This window comes from Antechinus flavipes, chromosome 1 (genome assembly GCF_016432865.1).
Source record: "Antechinus flavipes isolate AdamAnt ecotype Samford, QLD, Australia chromosome 1, AdamAnt_v2, whole genome shotgun sequence".
In the NCBI taxonomy this organism is placed as follows: Eukaryota; Metazoa; Chordata; class Mammalia; order Dasyuromorphia; family Dasyuridae; genus Antechinus; species Antechinus flavipes.
This window is the reverse complement of record NC_067398.1, coordinates 119866339-119884917: the sequence shown is the minus strand read 5'-3', so window position 1 is coordinate 119884917 and position 18579 is coordinate 119866339. Positions and strand designations below refer to the sequence as shown.

The 18579-nt window shown below is 36.5% G+C and overlaps 1 protein-coding gene across 6 annotated transcripts in view; it reads left to right on the top strand.

Moving 5' to 3' along the window:
* CAPSL (calcyphosine like) overlaps positions 1–18579 on the top strand; it is a 77042-nt gene that overhangs the window by 21270 nt on the left and 37193 nt on the right. For 2 of the 6 annotated variants that reach the window (XM_051989813.1, XM_051989805.1), the window contains 4 exons: positions 3276–3412; positions 9324–9501; positions 9768–9977; positions 11181–12228. In XM_051989813.1, the coding sequence (XP_051845773.1) occupies positions 3276–3412; positions 9324–9501; positions 9768–9977; positions 11181–11381 (726 nt within the window). In that variant the 3' untranslated portion in view covers positions 11382–12228. Of the gene's footprint in view, positions 1–3200; positions 3413–9323; positions 9502–9767; positions 9978–11180; positions 12229–13764; positions 13865–18579 lie in introns of those variants that run through there. The other 4 variants (XM_051989839.1, XM_051989829.1, XR_007952481.1 and 1 more) reach the window with 3 other exon arrangements.

The window sequence follows — 18579 nt, the reverse complement described above, 5'->3', positions numbered from 1 at the left end:
GTTCTCAATTGCATTTTAAATTTGTGTTTGATACCTCTGTTTTAGACTTTCCCTTCCTTCCTCCCTCCCTCCCTCCGTCCCTCCCTCCTTCCTCCCTTCCTCCTTCTGTCCCTTCCTTCCTTCCTTCCTTCCTTCCTTCCTTCCTTCCTTCCTTCCTTCCTTCCTTCCTTCCTTCCTTCCTTCCTTCCTTCCTTCCTTCCTTCCTTCCTATAAAACCATTTCACATTATCCAGGGGTCCTCAAACTTTTTAAATAGGGGGCCAGTTCACTGTCCCTCGGACTGTTGGAGAACCAGACTGTAGTAAAAACAAAAACTTTGTTTCGTGGGCCATTAAATAAAGAAACTTCATAGCCCTGGGTGAGGGGGATAAATGTCCTCAGCTGCCACATCTGGCCCACAGGCTGTAGTTTGAGGACCCCTGAATTACAATCCTGGGCTCTTCTCTCCCATCTTACACCTGTATCTCCATTTTTCTTTTAGAAAAAAAGGTATTCCTAACATAACCACAGTCCCCAAGCCCATTGGTATGCCTATGACCCTTCTAGGCAGCCATTGCACTGTAGGATATTTCTCATGGCTTGGGTGTAAAGTGACAGTAAGCTTAAATTTCCTTCTGCCATTTCTATTCATAATCGCTAAACTGGTTTGACTCTCAAGGGACAAAATGGACTAGGCTAAATTCCTCTTCTACCCAACTGATTGAGGACAACAATCATAGGTTCCACTGAATCTTTTTCTTTTTTTTAAACTTTATTTATTTTTGCCTAAGGTAATTAGGGTTAAGTGACTTGCCCAAGGTCAGATAGCTAGGAAGTATTAAGTGTCTGAGGTCAAATTTGAACTCAGGTTCTCCTGACTCCAGGGCTGATGCTCTATCTACTGCTCCATCTAGCTGCCCTTTAAATCTTTTTTTTTTTTTTTTCTTGAGGTTAAATATGCCCATTTCCTTCAGCTGATTCTCACATGGCATGAACTTGCCATTTTTCACCATCCTGGTTATTGTGCTTGGGATACTTTCCAGCTCAGTTGTCCTTCCTTAAATGGGAGATCTGAACTGAACAAAATGCTTTAGATGTAGTCTGACTACAGCGCAGTACAGAGGCCATCACCTAGTGATGTTTATATAAAGTTTGTAAGACGTAATTAATGGGTATTTTAATCACCTTTTTATTATAACATGATTTATTTCTTACAAGAATTTGTTGTTTTGATTTTTTTCCCTTTTGGGGGGAGAAAATTAATTAAAGAAGAAAAATTAAATTTAATGTATATACATACACACATACATATATTTGTCTACAAAGCATGCTATCATAGCAAGGAATCATGCTTCAGGTAGAGTTTAAACTGCATGACTTTGGAGAAGACTTTGAAATCTAGACTGTTATACAATGTATATATGCATACTTCTATGCACATATGTATAAAGTATGCTTTTGTAGCCATGTTCATCACTTTATTATTAATAAGGTTAGCGTATCTATTAATAAAAGAGGTAAGTGGCATTCATAATGGCAAAGACTCCTCATGATAGTGGGCTTAAAGTTTATATGCCCTTGGAAGAATAGGATGACAATCAACTCTAATTGTTCAACAATTAATGAGAGAATGAATATTCCAATAAGAGTTTTGTATGTAGCTTAGATCACCTAAATCTTTGTCAAAGGAACTTATCAATTTCCATATTACTTGTTAGACAAAAGGATAAATCCCTATTTTTCTAGCCCTGAGTACACACAGTGAACAGGCATCCTTTCAATTAGCCCAAACTTAGACTTTCTTTTATTGTCTTTGATTTGATTGTCTAGCTTGGATAAGTCTTTGAGAAATGGATGATTTCTGGAAAGTAGAAAGAGGGGAAAACCCTGGTTCTGATTCAATAATTATTAATAGGAGAGAAATAACCATTCCTCTCTATCTGCCTAGTCCTAGACACTTTTGAAAAATAATAGATTCTATGGATAACTTTTTATATCATCTCAAATTCTCCTTGTATCTATCATTCTTTTGCTATCAAAGAATCATCCCTTTTAATGAAAATTATTTTTAAATGTAGGAAAAACCTCCCCAAACCTTGACTAATATAGTGAAAAAATTGGGCATTTTATGCAGTGTTAATGTCTGTAGGCTCCATCTCTGCTAGCAGTGAGAGGAGATATCTTCTCACACCTCTTTTAATTGGCCATCCTTGTTCTTTATACTTTTGAAATATTTAATTTTGATTATTTTTTGGTTGCATCTTTCTATTTTCATTTCCTTAACATTCATCTTTACCATTTTCCTGATTTCCACGATTTTATTCTTCATCTGTTTATCTAAGTCTTCATACTTTTTTTTTTTTTAATGCAGTCTGGTTGTCTCATTCTAATTTGTTTTTGTCTGACTTGTGATTTAATGAGTGGGAGGAGGTCTCTGTAAGAAAACTTTCTCTACCAGTGCACTTCAGTAACTGATTTATACTTCATGGTCTTAAGAGAATTGCTAGAATTAAGTGATTTGTCCAGCTACACATAGCTAGTTTGTCTCAGGCCTTGACTCAGAGAAAGCAGGTTCCTTATCTTCTACTCAAGCTGATTCTCTGGTTTCATTAGGACTTGATAAATACAAATCAATCAATAAAGGAGAACCTAGAGTTCAGTAAAGACTAAACAACTAATTTCAGCAAAGATAAAATCAATAGAGAACGCTCAATAGTGAGCAAAGATAAAATCATTGGAGAGTTAATCAAGAGAATTCCTCTGGGTCTTGTTTATCATCAGGCCTGGCAGAAGAATGCAAAAGTGAAGGCCCAGGTTGCTGAAGAGCAAGAATTAAGGCAACTGAGTCAGAGAGGCAGGTAATAGATACACAGGCCTCACAAACATTCCCTCCCCCAAGAAAATTCTGATTTTTGAAATATATGACCCAAAAAAACCTAGTAGAAACTAGCTGAATATTTTAGAACTACCGAGTATTGTTCAACTTTAAAACCAACTGTACCTGGAAATGGATAAATAAGTAATACATATTCCAGTCACATTGTCCGTACTCCATAAATATTAATAGAACTGGATCGAATTGAATGTGGGAAATTCTAGAAAGTGAGCCAATTCTTGAGAAGTTATGACAAAGAATGCAATGAATAGGGGATATAAATTCTTGCAGATAAAGGACAGACTGCATAACTGATTTTTTCTAATGTATACTGATCTGTGACCAGAGTTCTAGGCCCAGACTTCTCCTCAAGCAGAGTTCCTCAGGAAAGATTTGGTGACTTGTGAAAATCTTCCCTCAGATGTCTGGGACAGCAAGGCATGACCGGGAGATGGCAACCCAGGCCAAGAAAAGGCTTGCTACAGCCACGGACCCCATGGAAAGACTTCGGCTCCAGTGCTTAGCCAGGGGGTCAGCTGGCATCAAGGGTCTCGGCAGGTAAGAAGGAAAGAACCAATGACAGCGTCGTATGTTGGCTAGAGCAGAATTTAAAACTGTTTCCATTCACAGCCCCTTTTCTCCCAAGAAATTTTTACACAATTCTGGGTATGTAGGTGTATAAAATATGCATACAAATCAAACATTTACTGATAATAATTCATAATTTTACTGATAACGAATCATAATTTTGTTACCCCCACAATCCCAAATGGGACTGCGACCCCCAGACCTACAGTTTAAGAAGCTCTTGACTATAGCACTAGGTCTATGATTTTATGAAAACTTAAAAGCTAATTAAATCTGAGTCATCACTCTTATTTTTGTCTTTTATCATCAGGTAAGGATGTTGGGCTAGATTATTTCAGATTATTTGCACCTTTTTGATTCATAATGACTGTATCCAAAGTAGATTCTCTGCCATACTGAGAAGTGAATATCACAACCTCCCTAAGTGACAGTTTTATTCTTTCCATCCCTTCCCTTTCTCCTACTCTCTTAAATCATGCCAAAAAAAGCTCAAAACTCTTCTCTCGGCTGAGTTTCTTCCTATGCTTCCTCTTTGACTGTGAAAGGTAGTGAGTTTTTGAAGGGCCAATGGTCCCTTTCTTCCTCCATTTGTATATAAATCATCTTATAGTCTCTGTACATTGTTCAGATGTATTTACCTTTAATTCAATCAATCAATTGACAATAAGCATGAATTTGCTAAGCATCTATCTTTCACATGCCAAGTATTATGCCAGGTACTGGGAAAACAAAAGACAAAAAAAGAGAAAAAGAAAAAACAACCTTTTCTCCACAGCAGTTCATGTTCTATCAACACATAGGGCGAAAGTAGATATTGTTTGTTCCCTTGGCAACTACATAACTTTGACACCAAGAACAGGCACTCTTAGATACCTGAGAAACTTCTTGGAACACTGAGGCATTCCCTACTGGGTCTGACAGCTACTAGCATTGAAGGGACCTGTTCTTGCTTTAGAGGGAATTGGACCATTGCCTGCATATTAGATTAGTCTACCATGTGTGCACCCTGTGTGTTCAAAACACAGCTCAGCATATAGAAATCAAGAGAAAGATTTTATTTATTTTTAATGAAAGTTTTTTATTTTCAAAATATATGCATGGATAATTTTTCAACATGAATCCTTGCAAAACCTTGTGTTTTTTTTTATTTTTTAAATTTTATAATAACTTTATATTGACAGAATCCATGCCAGGCTAATTTTTTACAACATTATCCCTTGCACTCGCTTCTGTTCCGATTCCCCCCCCCTTCCTCCAACCCTTCCCCTAGATGACAAGCAGTCCTTTACATATTGAATAGGTTACAGTATATCCTAAATATAATATATGTGTGCAGAACCGAACAGTTCTCTTCTTGCACAGGGAGAATTGGATTCAGAAGGTATAAATAACCCAGGAAGAAAAATAAAAATGCAAATAGTTTACATTCATTTCCCAGTGTTCTTTCTTTGGGTGTAGCTGCTTCTGCCCATCTTTGATCAATTGAAACTGAATTAGCTCGCTTTATTGAAGAGATCCACTTCCATCAGAATACATCCTCAAACAGTATGGTTGTTGAGGTATATAATGATCTCCTGGTTCTGTTCATTTCACTTAGCATCAGTTCATGTAAGTCTTTCCAAGCCTCTCTGTATTCATCCTGCTGGTCATTCCTTACAGAGCAATAATATTCCATAACATTCATATATCACAACTTGTTCAGCCATTCTCCAATGGATGGGCATCCGCTCAATTTCCAGTTCCTGGCCACAACAAACAGGGCTGCCACAAACATTTTTGCACATATAGGTCCCTTTAAGGGAAAGATTTTATGCAAAGCAGGTATGTGAGGGTGACTAGGGGTTCAGGGAGAGTAACAAATAGGGCTTTGCAGGTCAGAGAAGGGAAAGACGTTGGTTCCCCAGTCTTCCCATGGGGTTGGTGCCCCAGGGATCAAGACTCATATGGGGAGTTTGCAGGTAACACAGCCCTTGTGAATCTGCAGATGAAGTCTGGGCATCCTGCTGTGTGAAGATGAAAGCCCGAGACGGGGCCAGGTGCTTTTAATATTGCCAAAGCAGCCCCACAGTCACTGACGTCATTTTGTCTGGCCACATCCATCTGGAGGTAACCCTTCCATCTCTGATGGAAATCTAGCTCATCCTTGCTCACCGACAAGTCAGCCTCTTCGACTTGTGAGTTGTAACCAGGTTGTACGGTGGTAGTGTTATCTCCAATCTAAAACACTGAGGCAGAACTCAGTTTCTTTGAGCACAGGAACTATGCCTTTCATCTCAATTTTATGCCCACTTCGATGCCTCAAATAACTCACATTTATAAGGTTTTCTGTGGTTTGTAAAGCTACCTCACGTGAGCCTCCCCCATTTGCTGTGAAATAGGTGCTATTTTATAGATGAAAAAAACTAACTTCCAGAGACATTGGGCCTTCCCCAGGGTCAAGATTTGAACCTCCATCCTGACTCTAAATGTGGCACACTATACATCCTGCTGCACAGTATGGTTTTGTTTTGTTTTGTTTTTGAGGCAATAAGGAATTAAGTAACTTGCCTAGAATCATGCAGCTCTTAAGTGTCAAGTGTCTGAGTCTTGTTTTGAACTCTGATCCTCTGACTCCAGGACCACTGTGCCACTTCACTGTCCCCACAATATTTTTTTTATCCAAATATTGAATTTTACTTAAGAGGAAACTGGGATTTTTAATAGAGGTGCTTGCTAATTCATTTGTGCTTCTGATTGTGACTTCTCAGAATTTGAATGCTTCCTAGATGCTTGCAATATTTATTTCACTTTTTCCCCTCAAAACATTTTGTTTTTCCAAATATTGATAAAGATAATTTCAGCATTAATTTTTGTAAGATTTTGTTTCAAATTATTTTCCCTCCTTTGCTTGCCTCTCCCTGCCACAAGACAGTAATCAATCTTATATAGCTTAAATATGTGCAGTCCTTTTAAACACATTTCCATATTTGTCATGTGCAAAAAAAATGAGAAACAAAAAGCAAATAAAAAAATTATTTCTCTGAATGTGGATGGAAATATGGTGTTCTCTTCTTTTTTATAATATATGATTGTTCTCTGTGAGCAGGTTTCTTGGGGAGGTTTTCTGGAGGCAGCCTTAGTTTCAGTTCCAAGTAATAATCACCTCAAACGCAGACAGGAATTAAAATCCAGTCCTTTATTGTGTCCTTCAAAGTCTTGAGCTTCAGTCCCTAGCTCCCTCCGAATGTCTCCAGCCAGCACAAAGATGGAATATGGAATGAATCTGTCTCCGTCTCCAAGAGTGGGGCTTCTGTATCTCCAGAGAGCTCTTTGGCCCTGAGAGCTTCTTGCTTATATGCTGTACACTGAGTACACACCAATTATTATATCACTGGGAAACCATTATTTGTTGTAGGATTAAATCAATTCTAAACTAGATTTAAACATTGTCTTCTCAATTCTACTTAGTACCTTGTTTCAAGTTCTGGCCCATAACAGATGGCATTTTATATCCCAAGTATATTTGAATTTTCTTGAACCCCCACACCCCCCACCACATTTCTGAGAAGAGCCAGATCCATTATAGTTAATCATCACATAATCTTGCTGTAACTTTGTACAATATTCTCCAGGTTCTGCTTATTTTAGCATCAGTTCATGTAAGTCTTTGTAGGCTTTTCTGAAATCAGCCTGCTCACAATTTCTTATAGAACAATAATATTCCATTACATTCATATATCACAACTTATTCATCAATTCCCCAATTGATAGGCATCCACCCAATTTCCACTTCCTTGTCACTACAAAAAAGAGTGCTGCAAACCTTTTTGCACATACTCCACAATGTATTCTTAATAAATGCCTATTAACTTGACTGAATATACCTTAATTTTCTGTTCCTGGAGGGAACTGGTTAGGTTCACTCTTTGATGAATGCTCTATCCAACCTTTCCCTTTTTATTTTCTATTAATGTGACCTTTGGGGTCCCTTCTAGACAGAAATGCTATGATGCTGAGAGATACAAAAGATGTAAAGATCTCTCATTGTTCCTTGTAACAATAGAGGAAAAAAATGATGTCTCTCAGGGACCCTTTAGTGAGGGGGATCACATGGTAAAGGACCTAGAGAGTCAGCCATGGAGTTGGGAAGACCTGGCTTTAATTGCTTTAATTTCTCTCTGAGACACTATTTCTATATAGCCATCCAGAAATCATTAAACTTTCCAGCATCCCCAAGCAGTTCTCTTAACTTACCTTGTCCAATGTGTTGCTGATCTCAGTTTGGGAATGGATTTTCACACTGAGAACATTCTTACATTATATAGGAAGGAAGAGTCAACATTCTTTTAGAGATAGAAAATTATGAGTTAATTGTTTCCTCTTCTTCAAAACTAATTGATTTAGGTAGCTAAATCTAAGCAAAAGATAATATTTATCAAGAAATAAAAAATTCCCCTTGTTGAATTCAACAAGCCTTTATTAATTTTTGGAAGTATTACCAAACTCATCCCACCACTGGACATATTTAATTTTTTGGAAACATCGAGTCTAAATCTGACTCTCTGCAAATAATACTCTTTGCTTCTAGGGCTGTATTTTACATACAGATAGAACAAATTCAGCCATGCTGGCCTATGTGTTTGACCTTACACATGACATTTCTTATCTTCATGTTCTTACATACATACATGAAATGTACTCCTTCCTTAGTCTTGTTTCTTACAATTTTTAGCTTCCCCCAAAGTTTGACTCAATTTCCTATTGTACATGAATGTCCCTGCCAGATGCAAGCACCTTTCCCCTAAAATTAATATGTACTTATTCCTTGTACTTCTTATATTTCTGTATCTATGTATATGCTCTTTACTTTTCAGCTCCTGAAGGAAGGAAGGTGTTTTAGTCTTTGTCTCTCTGATACCTGACAGAGTTCCTGAGACATGCTAAGAGTCTGATAAATGCCCTCTTTGATTTGTAGACTACTGGAAGTCATCACTTTTTTTGTGTAACAGCTCTTTAAATAGTGGAGACAGCTCTCACATCCCCTTAAGTTTTCTCCTTCCCCAATTTTCCCAGAGAGGGAAGTCTGGCCATGATAACTCAAAAGGCTACCAAACTCTTTCAGCTTTATACTAACAGGGAAGACTTGAAGTTGTGGCTCTTTTTCATAGTCTGGTTTTCATTTGAAGTCAGCTTTTTTCCCCCTTATAATAGAATTCTTCACCTAGGAATGGATTTACTCTCTCTGAATGGGAAAAAAAAAATGCTCTTGCTGTTCAATGTCCTATTAAGGAAAATGAATATCTGCAGAGAGGCATTGTGGGAGATGGAGAGAATACTGGATGGATAATTGGTGGACTTGGGTTTGCTTCCTGGCTACCTCTTATCAGCTCCTGTAACCTCAGGCAACTTACTAAACATCTCTTCACCTCAATTCTCTCATTTTTGAGGGGGCTGGACTAGGTGATCTCTAATGTCCTGACAATTCTAATCCAGAATTCTAGAATCATCAAGGGCTTCATATCTGCATGATTTGATTTCCTGCCTGTGGATGGTAGATATTGCTGCATTCTCCCAAATGGAAGAGAGCCAATCACTATGTCTTTTAACTGATGGCTCATCTTAGAGAGAGAACTTCTAGACGGCCCTTATGTGCTTTATTTAAGTTCCATTTCCATCTTTTAAAAAGTTTAGAAATATTATCTTGGTTTGATTGCCAAAATACTAGTGGTTCCTTTTGAGTTTTGCAAAGCACTTTGTGTGCATGCATTATCTCCTTTCTGAGGTGTCGTATTTTTATGATGAAAAACCTTGACATTGATCTGTCTTTTTTCCTTTGTACTCCCACACCTATTTTGCTCTTAGTGGCTGTGTGTATACATTTGTATGTCTGTGTTTTCTTCAGAGTATTTCGAATCATGGATGATGATAACAGCCAAACCATTGACTTCAAAGAATTCATGAAAGGGTTAAATGATTATGCTGTTGTGTTGGAAAAAGAAGAAGCACAAGAGCTCTTCAATCGATTTGATAAAAATAGAAATGGGAAAATAGATTTTAATGAATTTCTTCTCACATTAAGGGTAGGTATCAGAGCACTACATCTGTGCTTGGTTTTCCAATTGTTTGCTCTCTAGTTTGGTTTTTATCTTTGGTACCTGTACAATGAAGAACACTGGGGGACAAGAAAGGAGAATGCTATCAGGGAATTTCTAAGATTTAACATTATTTGGACCACTTGTACATATGCAATTACTTTTTGAGTCCTAGAGACAGTAAATGAGCTTATCAATATCAGTAGAGCAGTGCTTTTCTATTAGGTTTGTATTTTCTTTTTCTCTTTCTGTAGCCTCCCATGTCCAGAGCCAGGAAGGAAGTCATCATGCAGGCTTTTCGGAAGTTAGACAAGACAGGCGATGGTATCATAACAATTGAGGATTTACGTGGATTGTACAATGTAAAACACCATCCAAAGTACCAGAATGGAGAATGGACAGAAGAACAAGTTTTCAGAAAATTTCTGGATAACTTTGATTCACCCTATGACAAAGATGGATTGGTAAGTGAAAAGGCTTAAGCTAGGTGGAGCTTGGCTAATTCAATTTTAATTGTTTAATGTGAAAAGGGACTAGTGAGTTCAGAATAAAACACATTTTCCATTATATCTGGCTGTGAATAGAAAGAAAGAAAGCAAGGAAGTTCTTTACCCAAGTTTTAAAATGTTAACAAACACTGAAGTATGAAAAGTAAAGCAGGCAGTTAAGTTGTCAGTGTAGCCTCTCAGTTATCTGATCTCCATGCATAGTGGAGAATGGGCTGCTTTGTTTAATTAAACATTATTCTGGTTAACAAAACCATTGTTAACCTCATCTGTAGATGATTAATTTCTAACAAAATGTACTCAAGCCTGAAGACACTTTCCTGACAATGTTTTAATCTCAACAAGATCTAACCTTTCTGAGCATGATTTTGAAGGCATTTCAAGATCTTTTTTAGTCATTGGTTCAACCAATAGTATCAATTTTCCTATTGATAGCTCAGTTTAACTTTTGAAGTGTACTGATAAAAATGTAGCATGATAAATTCTTTACTTTTGTAGTAGCTGAAGGTACCAGAAGTAAACATTTTAATATTCAAGATTTTTAGGATTTTAAGTAAGCCTTTCTCTAAACATTGGAATTGTTCCCTGAAAAGTTTCATGTAAATCAAATTTTTCTGAATGTACCATGTTTTAATGATACCAGGAAAACTTACCATATGAAGGAATCCTCCACTGAATCCTTTGTAAAGTAAATTATCAACCCCTATTTTATTTTATTTTTTTACATTGGGTTCTTTTAGAGTGAGTCAGACATTCCTTTATGGAATAGTCACCAAAGTATTTTGAAGCTTGAGAAATAATAATACAAAAATAGATGAAGGACTAGACAGGGAATTAGAAAATAAAGAATGAGAAATCTATAAGAAGAGATGGTAAAAGAAAAGAGGATAAAGATATTTTGGAAAACTAAGCTAGAAGAATACTGAGTACAATAATTAAACCACAGGGGAAACCAAACTATTGGCAGGTGGAAGTTGACCTTTTAAGAAGTAGTATGCAAATTGGTTGTTATATAAATGAGCCATTAGTGAAACTAAGAGCTCAGATAATAGTGCTTTCAAATTTACTGGATTCTATCAGGTATATTAAAGATAACAAAGTCACTGACAAGTGTTGAATTCTGAGCTATCTAACCAAATTTTTCTCTTTCTATTTCTCTAGTTATGTTGGATTTCTTGGAGAATCTGTTCTGTGGATTATTCAGATCCATTTTTGTGTCCTTCCTATTTTAGGTGTTTCTCTCTCTTATCTCTTTTCCTCTCCTTCCTTTTTTTTTCCTTAACACTACTATTAGAAAGAAACATGTGCAGTTCTTCTAACCATATTTCCCATTTATCATGCTGCATAAGAAAAATCAAATAAAAAAGAAATAGAAAGAAATAAAGATGACATTCCAAGCAACTCGTATTACTTAGTAGCTGTAGAGATTTAAAACATCACAAAAATGAAGTAGAAGAGCAAGTTGAAGTTATGGATTATAGAGAATTTTAAAAATTCCTCTGTGAATTTCAAGTGTCCCTACTTGTTGGAATCTTTACAAACTGTTAAGTCATTAGAGTTAATAGAGACAATAATTTTCTAATTTAGCATGGTTCAGTATCACTGATCTGATCTTACAAGGAGATGTTATGGGCCAGAACCTGAAACAAGGTACTAAGTAGAACTAATTAATACAATGCTTGTGTTCACACCAGTACTCATTGGAGTTCACAAGTATGGGAGATTCACAAAACAAACTTTGTAATTTTGTGAATTCACACCTCCAGAAGGAGGAGTCAACTTTGGGAGATGATATATAAGAAGCTGACTCATTCGGGAGTTCAGCTGAATTTAGATTGAGAGGGGAGTGTCAAGTGAGTTCAGCCAGAAGCCCTCTCTGAGTGAGGAGTTTTACTTCGGAACATTGACTGGGGTCAGAGAGGAACACTCTGGGAGATTGAGAGGCAGAAGCCCTCTCGCAGAGGCAAGACAGATTCAGTTTTGTGCTGGCTGGAGGCTGAAGGACAAACCTTTGGATTTGGAGACATTCGGAGGGAGCTCTTGGAACCAAGCAGAGAGATAGGCCTCTAAGCTAATCCGGCTATATTGGAGGCAATAAAAAATCTAAACTTTTATCACCTGGCTGCGTTTTGGGTGATTATTACTTTCAACTGCAATTAAGGCTGCCTACAAAAAACCTCCCCGAGAAACCTGCTCTCTCCTAGAGAGAACTTTTATATTTTATTTTATTTTATTTATTTATTTATTTTATTTTGGGACTGATGAATCCACCTTCTTTATACTTTTATATTTTAAAAAAGAAAATCACCACATCTACTATCCTTATTCCTTAAAGTATAATTGAGGATTGACTAGAAATGTGAATTTCTTAGGAAATCACTCTTTCTGCATATGTAAATGGTGGTATTCTGTGGATTGAATTCATGGGTAAAGTCATCAAAAAGCCAAGAAAATCAGTTAGATAATTGATTGGAATTTGATGACTAAATCAACTGAATACCACTAAATCAACTACTTAGATATTTAAACTAGTTATATCTATATTTTTAGCCTAAAAGGTTTATAAAATAAGATAGATATCATTTTTCCCTCCACTCCTTTTTTCAAAAAGCAAAATAATTTGAACTCTAAACTGAGATGAAGGATCTCATTGGCTTAAAAAAACTGAGCATCAACATACACATAACATTGGAAAACAAACAAACAACCAGAAGCCAGTTTTGTCTTCTCTTGCTTTTTAAGCAATGAAACATTTGTCTCTTATAAAAGCAGATAATAAAAGATCATTAAACTAGAATTTTCCAGCACTTAGAACTAAACTCCAGTCTTTCAAAGACAGAAAATCACTTTGCTGTGCTTAGCCTACCGTAGCAACGGCTCATTCAATTTCAGTTATGTTGCAGAATGACAATCTTAACCATAGTTAAGAAAACAAATTAGTTGTGTTTTGAATATCAGTCTCATATATCTTCAACAGCTCTTGATCTTAAAGCAAGATGGTATTGATGTTGTGCCACTTTTAAAAAAAATCTAAATTGGCCTAGAAATTGTCAAGCCTTCTTTCTTTCTTTTTAAAAAAATAATCACTTTTTATTTTTAAAATAGTTTTCAACTATTCAAAGTTAGTTTTCAACATTCATCCTTGTAAAACTTTGTATTCCAAATTTTTCTCCTTCCCTTCCTCCTTCCCCCCTCCTCTAGACAGCAAGTAACCCAATAGAGGTTAAACATGTGCAGTTCTTCTAACCATATTTCCCATTTATCATGCTGCATAAGAAAAATCAAATCAAAAAGAAAAAAAAAGCAAAAAAGCAAGCAAACTGCAATAAAAAGGAGAAAATACTATGTTGTGAATATCCTCTTCTCTCGGGATGCAGATGGCTCTCCATCACAAGTCTGTTGGAATTGGCCTGAATCACCCCATTGTCAAAAAGACCCTCAGAACTGATCATCACTTAATCTTCTAGTGACTGTATACAATATTCTCCTAAGCCTTCTTTCTTTATTCTTTGTGTCCTTCTCTCCTCCCCAACTTATTTATCCTTCAAAAGACACATTCCCTTTTGAAATTGTTTTTCTCTCATACTCTTTACTGTCCATTACTGGATTCTCTTATTTCAGGTCCATTTCTTAACTGCTTTAACTTGACAGTCTTTTAGATTCCAGTTTTTCTTCTTCTACATCCAGGCAATGCAGCAACGAGACATGAAGATTTCTCTTTCTGTTTTAAACTTTGCCACTGCAGGTCACACCGGAGGAATTTATGAACTACTAGGAGTGAGTGCATCGATAGATACTGATATCTATTTCATCATCATGATGACAATCACATGGAAACTCTAAATGTATGGCCTGGGGAATCAGGGTTCTCTTTCCAACTACTTTCTTCCAAGTGATTAACATATGCTGACGGATATGATCATATTTGCTTCCATTTTTATCTGCATGTCACAAAGCAGTGTGTTGTTATGGCAAGAGAAAAGAGAAAAAACCAGAAACACATAAACCCTTTCCCTACTCTTCTCATATAATCTAATTCTAGATGGAAAAGTGGTCCACTTTTAGTTATTGTAAATCTTCAATTGGTTTGTTCTAACAAGTTATGCTTTTCCTTTGCAATACGAGAAAATGTAGTCCAGTTTTTTTAGAAAAATCTTTATTTTATTTTTTGCTATTGTTATAAGTCTATTGTTCTAGTGGATCTCTTTGGAATGCTGACTTCTTGAAGGCAGAAGGCAGGAGATGGTTATTTTTTTTTTAACCTTTCTTTGTATACTCAGTTCTTAGCACGAATCCTCACATATAGTAAGTTTTCAATAAATGCTTATTAATAGATTGTGTGATTCCAAATACCAGAAAACAGATTTTAGGGGAAGGAACAGGTATAATGAAGACTCTGGTTCTGGAAGCAAAGGACCCTGACTTCCAATCCTACCACTATTGTTCATTCTATCTTTATGATTTAGGGAAAATCAATTAATCTTTCCCAGAAACTGTTTTTACATAAAATGAGGGAGTTGGACAAGATAGATGATTCTTGAGGTTCCTTACTACTCTAGATCTGTAAAAATGAATAACACTTTCGTGAAATAAATTATTGCAGAAGTAAGTCTTCTGAAATTTGCTTGTGTAGTGATGATTAGGTGAGACATCTTGCCTTTTGCCAAGAAAAGAAGTTCAAAAGAAACCCCACATCTTCTCTGGCCTGCAGCCTACAGATTGTTAGCACCCATTGGTGTTGTATTCCTTGGTTCCTGGCTTCTAGATGCTATTTTCTGGTTCTGAATGGGCCTTGTCCTCCACTCTGTGGGTGCCTATTTAGCTAGAGAGTGATTCATCCCCAGGACTAGGTGGTGGATATGATACTTGTCTTCCCCAGTTGTGTTTTGTTTCCTGTTTTACAGGGGGTTAGGGAGTCACTATCAGATCTCAGTTAACCAATGCTTATGGTGCTGGGAGATATATCTCATCAGATTCAATAACCTTCTTTCTTTCCGTTTAAGTTCTAGGTCCCACAAGTCAAAATCCAGAGGAGGCCACCTTGCCCTCTGTAAATATTTACATTTCTTATTCTTCTGAGGGAACCATTTCCTTGAAATGACATAATGTAAACTATAAGGCTAACATGAAAATGCAAACTATTATCATTATTAGTGGGCAGCTGGATGGTGCAATGATTATAGTACACAGCCTGGAGTCAGGAAGACTCATCTTCCCAAGTTTAAATCTTGTCTCAAACACTTACTAGCTGTGTGACCCTGGGTAAGTTAGGCAACCCCATTTGTCTCATTTTTCTCCTCTGTAAAATGAGCTGGAGAAGAAAATGGTAAACCACTTCAGTATTTTTGCCAATAAAACCCCAAATGGGGTCACGAATGAGTCAGATGTGACTGGAAACAGCTGAGCAATAACAAAAATCATTAGTGATGGTGGTGCTTAAGCTAGCAATACAAAGACAGTATAACATGTAATACTATGGCTTCCAGCAAGCTTTGGAATTCTCTCCTTGTGTTTAGTCTTTATACCTGGTCCAGATAGAAGGGAGAAGAAAATGAATAATCATTTTCAGAACTTACCAGCACTTTTTAAAAAAAAATTTATTTTATTTAATAATAACTTTGTATTGACAGAATCCATGCCAGGGTAATTTTTTACAACATTATCCCTTGCACTCGCTTATGTTTCGTTTTTTCCCCTCCCTCCCTCCACCCCCCCCCCCCAAGATGGCAAGCAGTCCTATATATGTTAAATATGTTGCAGTATATCCTAGATACAATACATATTTGCAGAACCGAACAGTTCTCCTGTTGCACAGAGAGAATTGGATTCAGAAGATAAAAATAACTCGGGAAGAAAAACAAAAATGCAGATAGTTCACATTCGTTTCCCAGTGTTCCTTCTTTGGGTGTAGCTGTTTCTGTCCATCATTTATCCATTGAAACTCAGTTAGGTCTCTTTGTCATAGAAATCCACTTCCATCAGAATACATCCTCATACAATATCGTTGTCGAAGTGTATAATGATCTCCTGGTTCTGCCCATCTCACTTAGCATCAGTCCATGTAAGTCTCTCCAAGCCTCTCTGTATTCATCCTGACCAGCACTTTTTCTTAATACTTTCTGTTAGATGTTCATATTTTAAAAATCACATTCTTGATTTTAGCCTTGAGGTGTCAGTTTTGAAAATAGAATGTCTAGCAACTTACCTCTCATTGTTATAGATATTGATCATCTAGGTAAACAATTAAAATGTTTAAAAAAACATAAATGTGTGCCTTTAGGAGTCTCAGCCATTCTGCTGCTTTATTATGGTATCAGACTGCCTGAAAAAGCTCAAGAGCAGCTGGAAGAAAGAATAAAAGCATTTCCCAATTAATGCCTGCATCTCATTCTTCAAAGTACCCATATGTGCCCAGTTGACAGGAAAGGCTGATTGATCTTAAGTATTTGTAAATTTCAGGGGGAGAAATAGACAATTTCTGAGACACCCTGCCCTGGTGGGGCTTTACAGACTGAGATCAATAATTTGATTTGATTGCAAAAGAAATGGCCTATCTGTGAAGTATAAAGATATGATATGTTGTTTGAAGTGAAATGCTGGCTGCCACAGATTCTTCTCTTGTTCATAGCCTTGGCTACTTTATGAAGCCATATTAAAATATCAATCAATAAGTAAGTAATTTCAGGAGAGTCTTTTTTCAGCTTCACTGATTATGTGATAGTCAATTGATTTGTCAAATTATAGTATAGATGCAGATCATAGGATCACAGTATGGTCATATATTTAGAATTCAGAGATCTCAGAGATCATCTAATCTTACCAGGAATTTATCTGGGGTAGATTTTCTATCAAATAGCTTACTATTTTAACTAGTTTTATTAGTTGGGTGCTAAGTTCAGTTATATTTATGTTGCTAAGAATTGCAAGTGCTCTCTGTACCCTTTAAATTTAAGTATCCTGAGGCAAACCCCTAACTACCAAGTCCTAGATTGGGTCTTTTTGGATTTTAAATGCCAGAAAAGAGAAAGAAGGAACAAAAAACAAACCATTTGCTAAAAGGGGATAATAGCCCATAAGAGGCAGGAAAGACGTAAGGAGAAAAAAAAATTTTTTTTCTTGAGCATTGCTAGAGCTTTGAACTCCAGGGTAATGCAAACACTAAACTATGTCTGCACAAAGAAAGTCTAAGTTCGAGAAATCAGATTTTGCACCTAATAGAGGGAGATGGGATGGTATTGTCTCCAGGGCACAGAAAAATTAAATGACTTGCTTGGAATCACAGAACCAGAGGTGGCACATGAATCCAGCCTTGACTCAGAAGCCAGATTTTTGTCCATTATGTCAGCCATTATGTGTTTTTTAAATTTTATAATAACTTTTTATTGACAGAACCCATGCCAGGGTAATTTTTTTACAACATTATCCCTTGCACTCTTTCCAACTTTTCCCCTCCCTCTCTCCACCCCCTCCCCTAGATAGCAAGCAGTCCTATATATGTTAAATATGTTCCAGTATATCCTAGTTACAATATATGTTTGCAGAACCGAACAGTTTTCTTGTTGCACAGGGAGAATTGGATTCAGAAGGTAAAAATAACCCGGGAAGAAAAACAAAAATGCAAATAGTTTACATTCATTTCCCCATGTTCTTTCTTTGGGTATAGCTGCTTCTGTCCATCCTTGATCAATTGAAACTGAATTAGCTCTCTTTATTGAAGAGATCCACTTCCATCAGAATACATCCTCAAACAGTATCATTGTTGAGGTATATAATGATCTCCTGGTTCTGCTCATTTCACTTAGCATCAGTTCATGTAAGTCTCACCAGTCCTCTCTGTATTCATCCTGCTGGTCATTTCTTACAGAACAATAATATTCTATAACATTCATATACCACAATTTACCCAGCCATTCTCCAATTGATGGGCATCCATTCATTTTCCAGTTTCTAGCCACTACAAACAGGGCTGCCACAAACATTTTGGCACATACAGGTCCCTTTCCCTTCTTTAGTATTTCTTTGGGATATAAGCCCAGAAGTAACACCAGCCATTATGTGTTAGGGTGGGAGGCTTGAAACTAAGTGTTTCAGACTTTCAGACTAGATCTTTTGCATGCAATGTTCCATCCTTCCTTAAGATCTGAATGTTAAAACCTTATCCCTTTTAGCTCTGTTAACAGAATGATGATTCATACCAGATATGTCTAGACAGTTTCTTTTAAGAGTTGGGTGAATACAATAGTAAATTTTAAAAAATGATTAATAACTCAAAATCCACATTTTCTCCTTTTCACCTCTTGTGTTTCCATTGGAGAACAAAAAGGAAAACAGACTTTTTATAACAAGTATGCATAATTAAAGCAAATTCCCATATTGGCTGTGTAGATCATTTTGTACCCCAAATTTATTATTTCTCCACCAAGAGGTGGGTTGGAAGCATTTTTTAGAATTGATCTTCTGGATTCATTCTTGATCATTCCATTGTTTGGAGTTTTTAAGTCCAAAGTTTTTAATTTTAGAAAATTTTGTAATTTGAAAGAAAAAATAAACCCCTACGTTT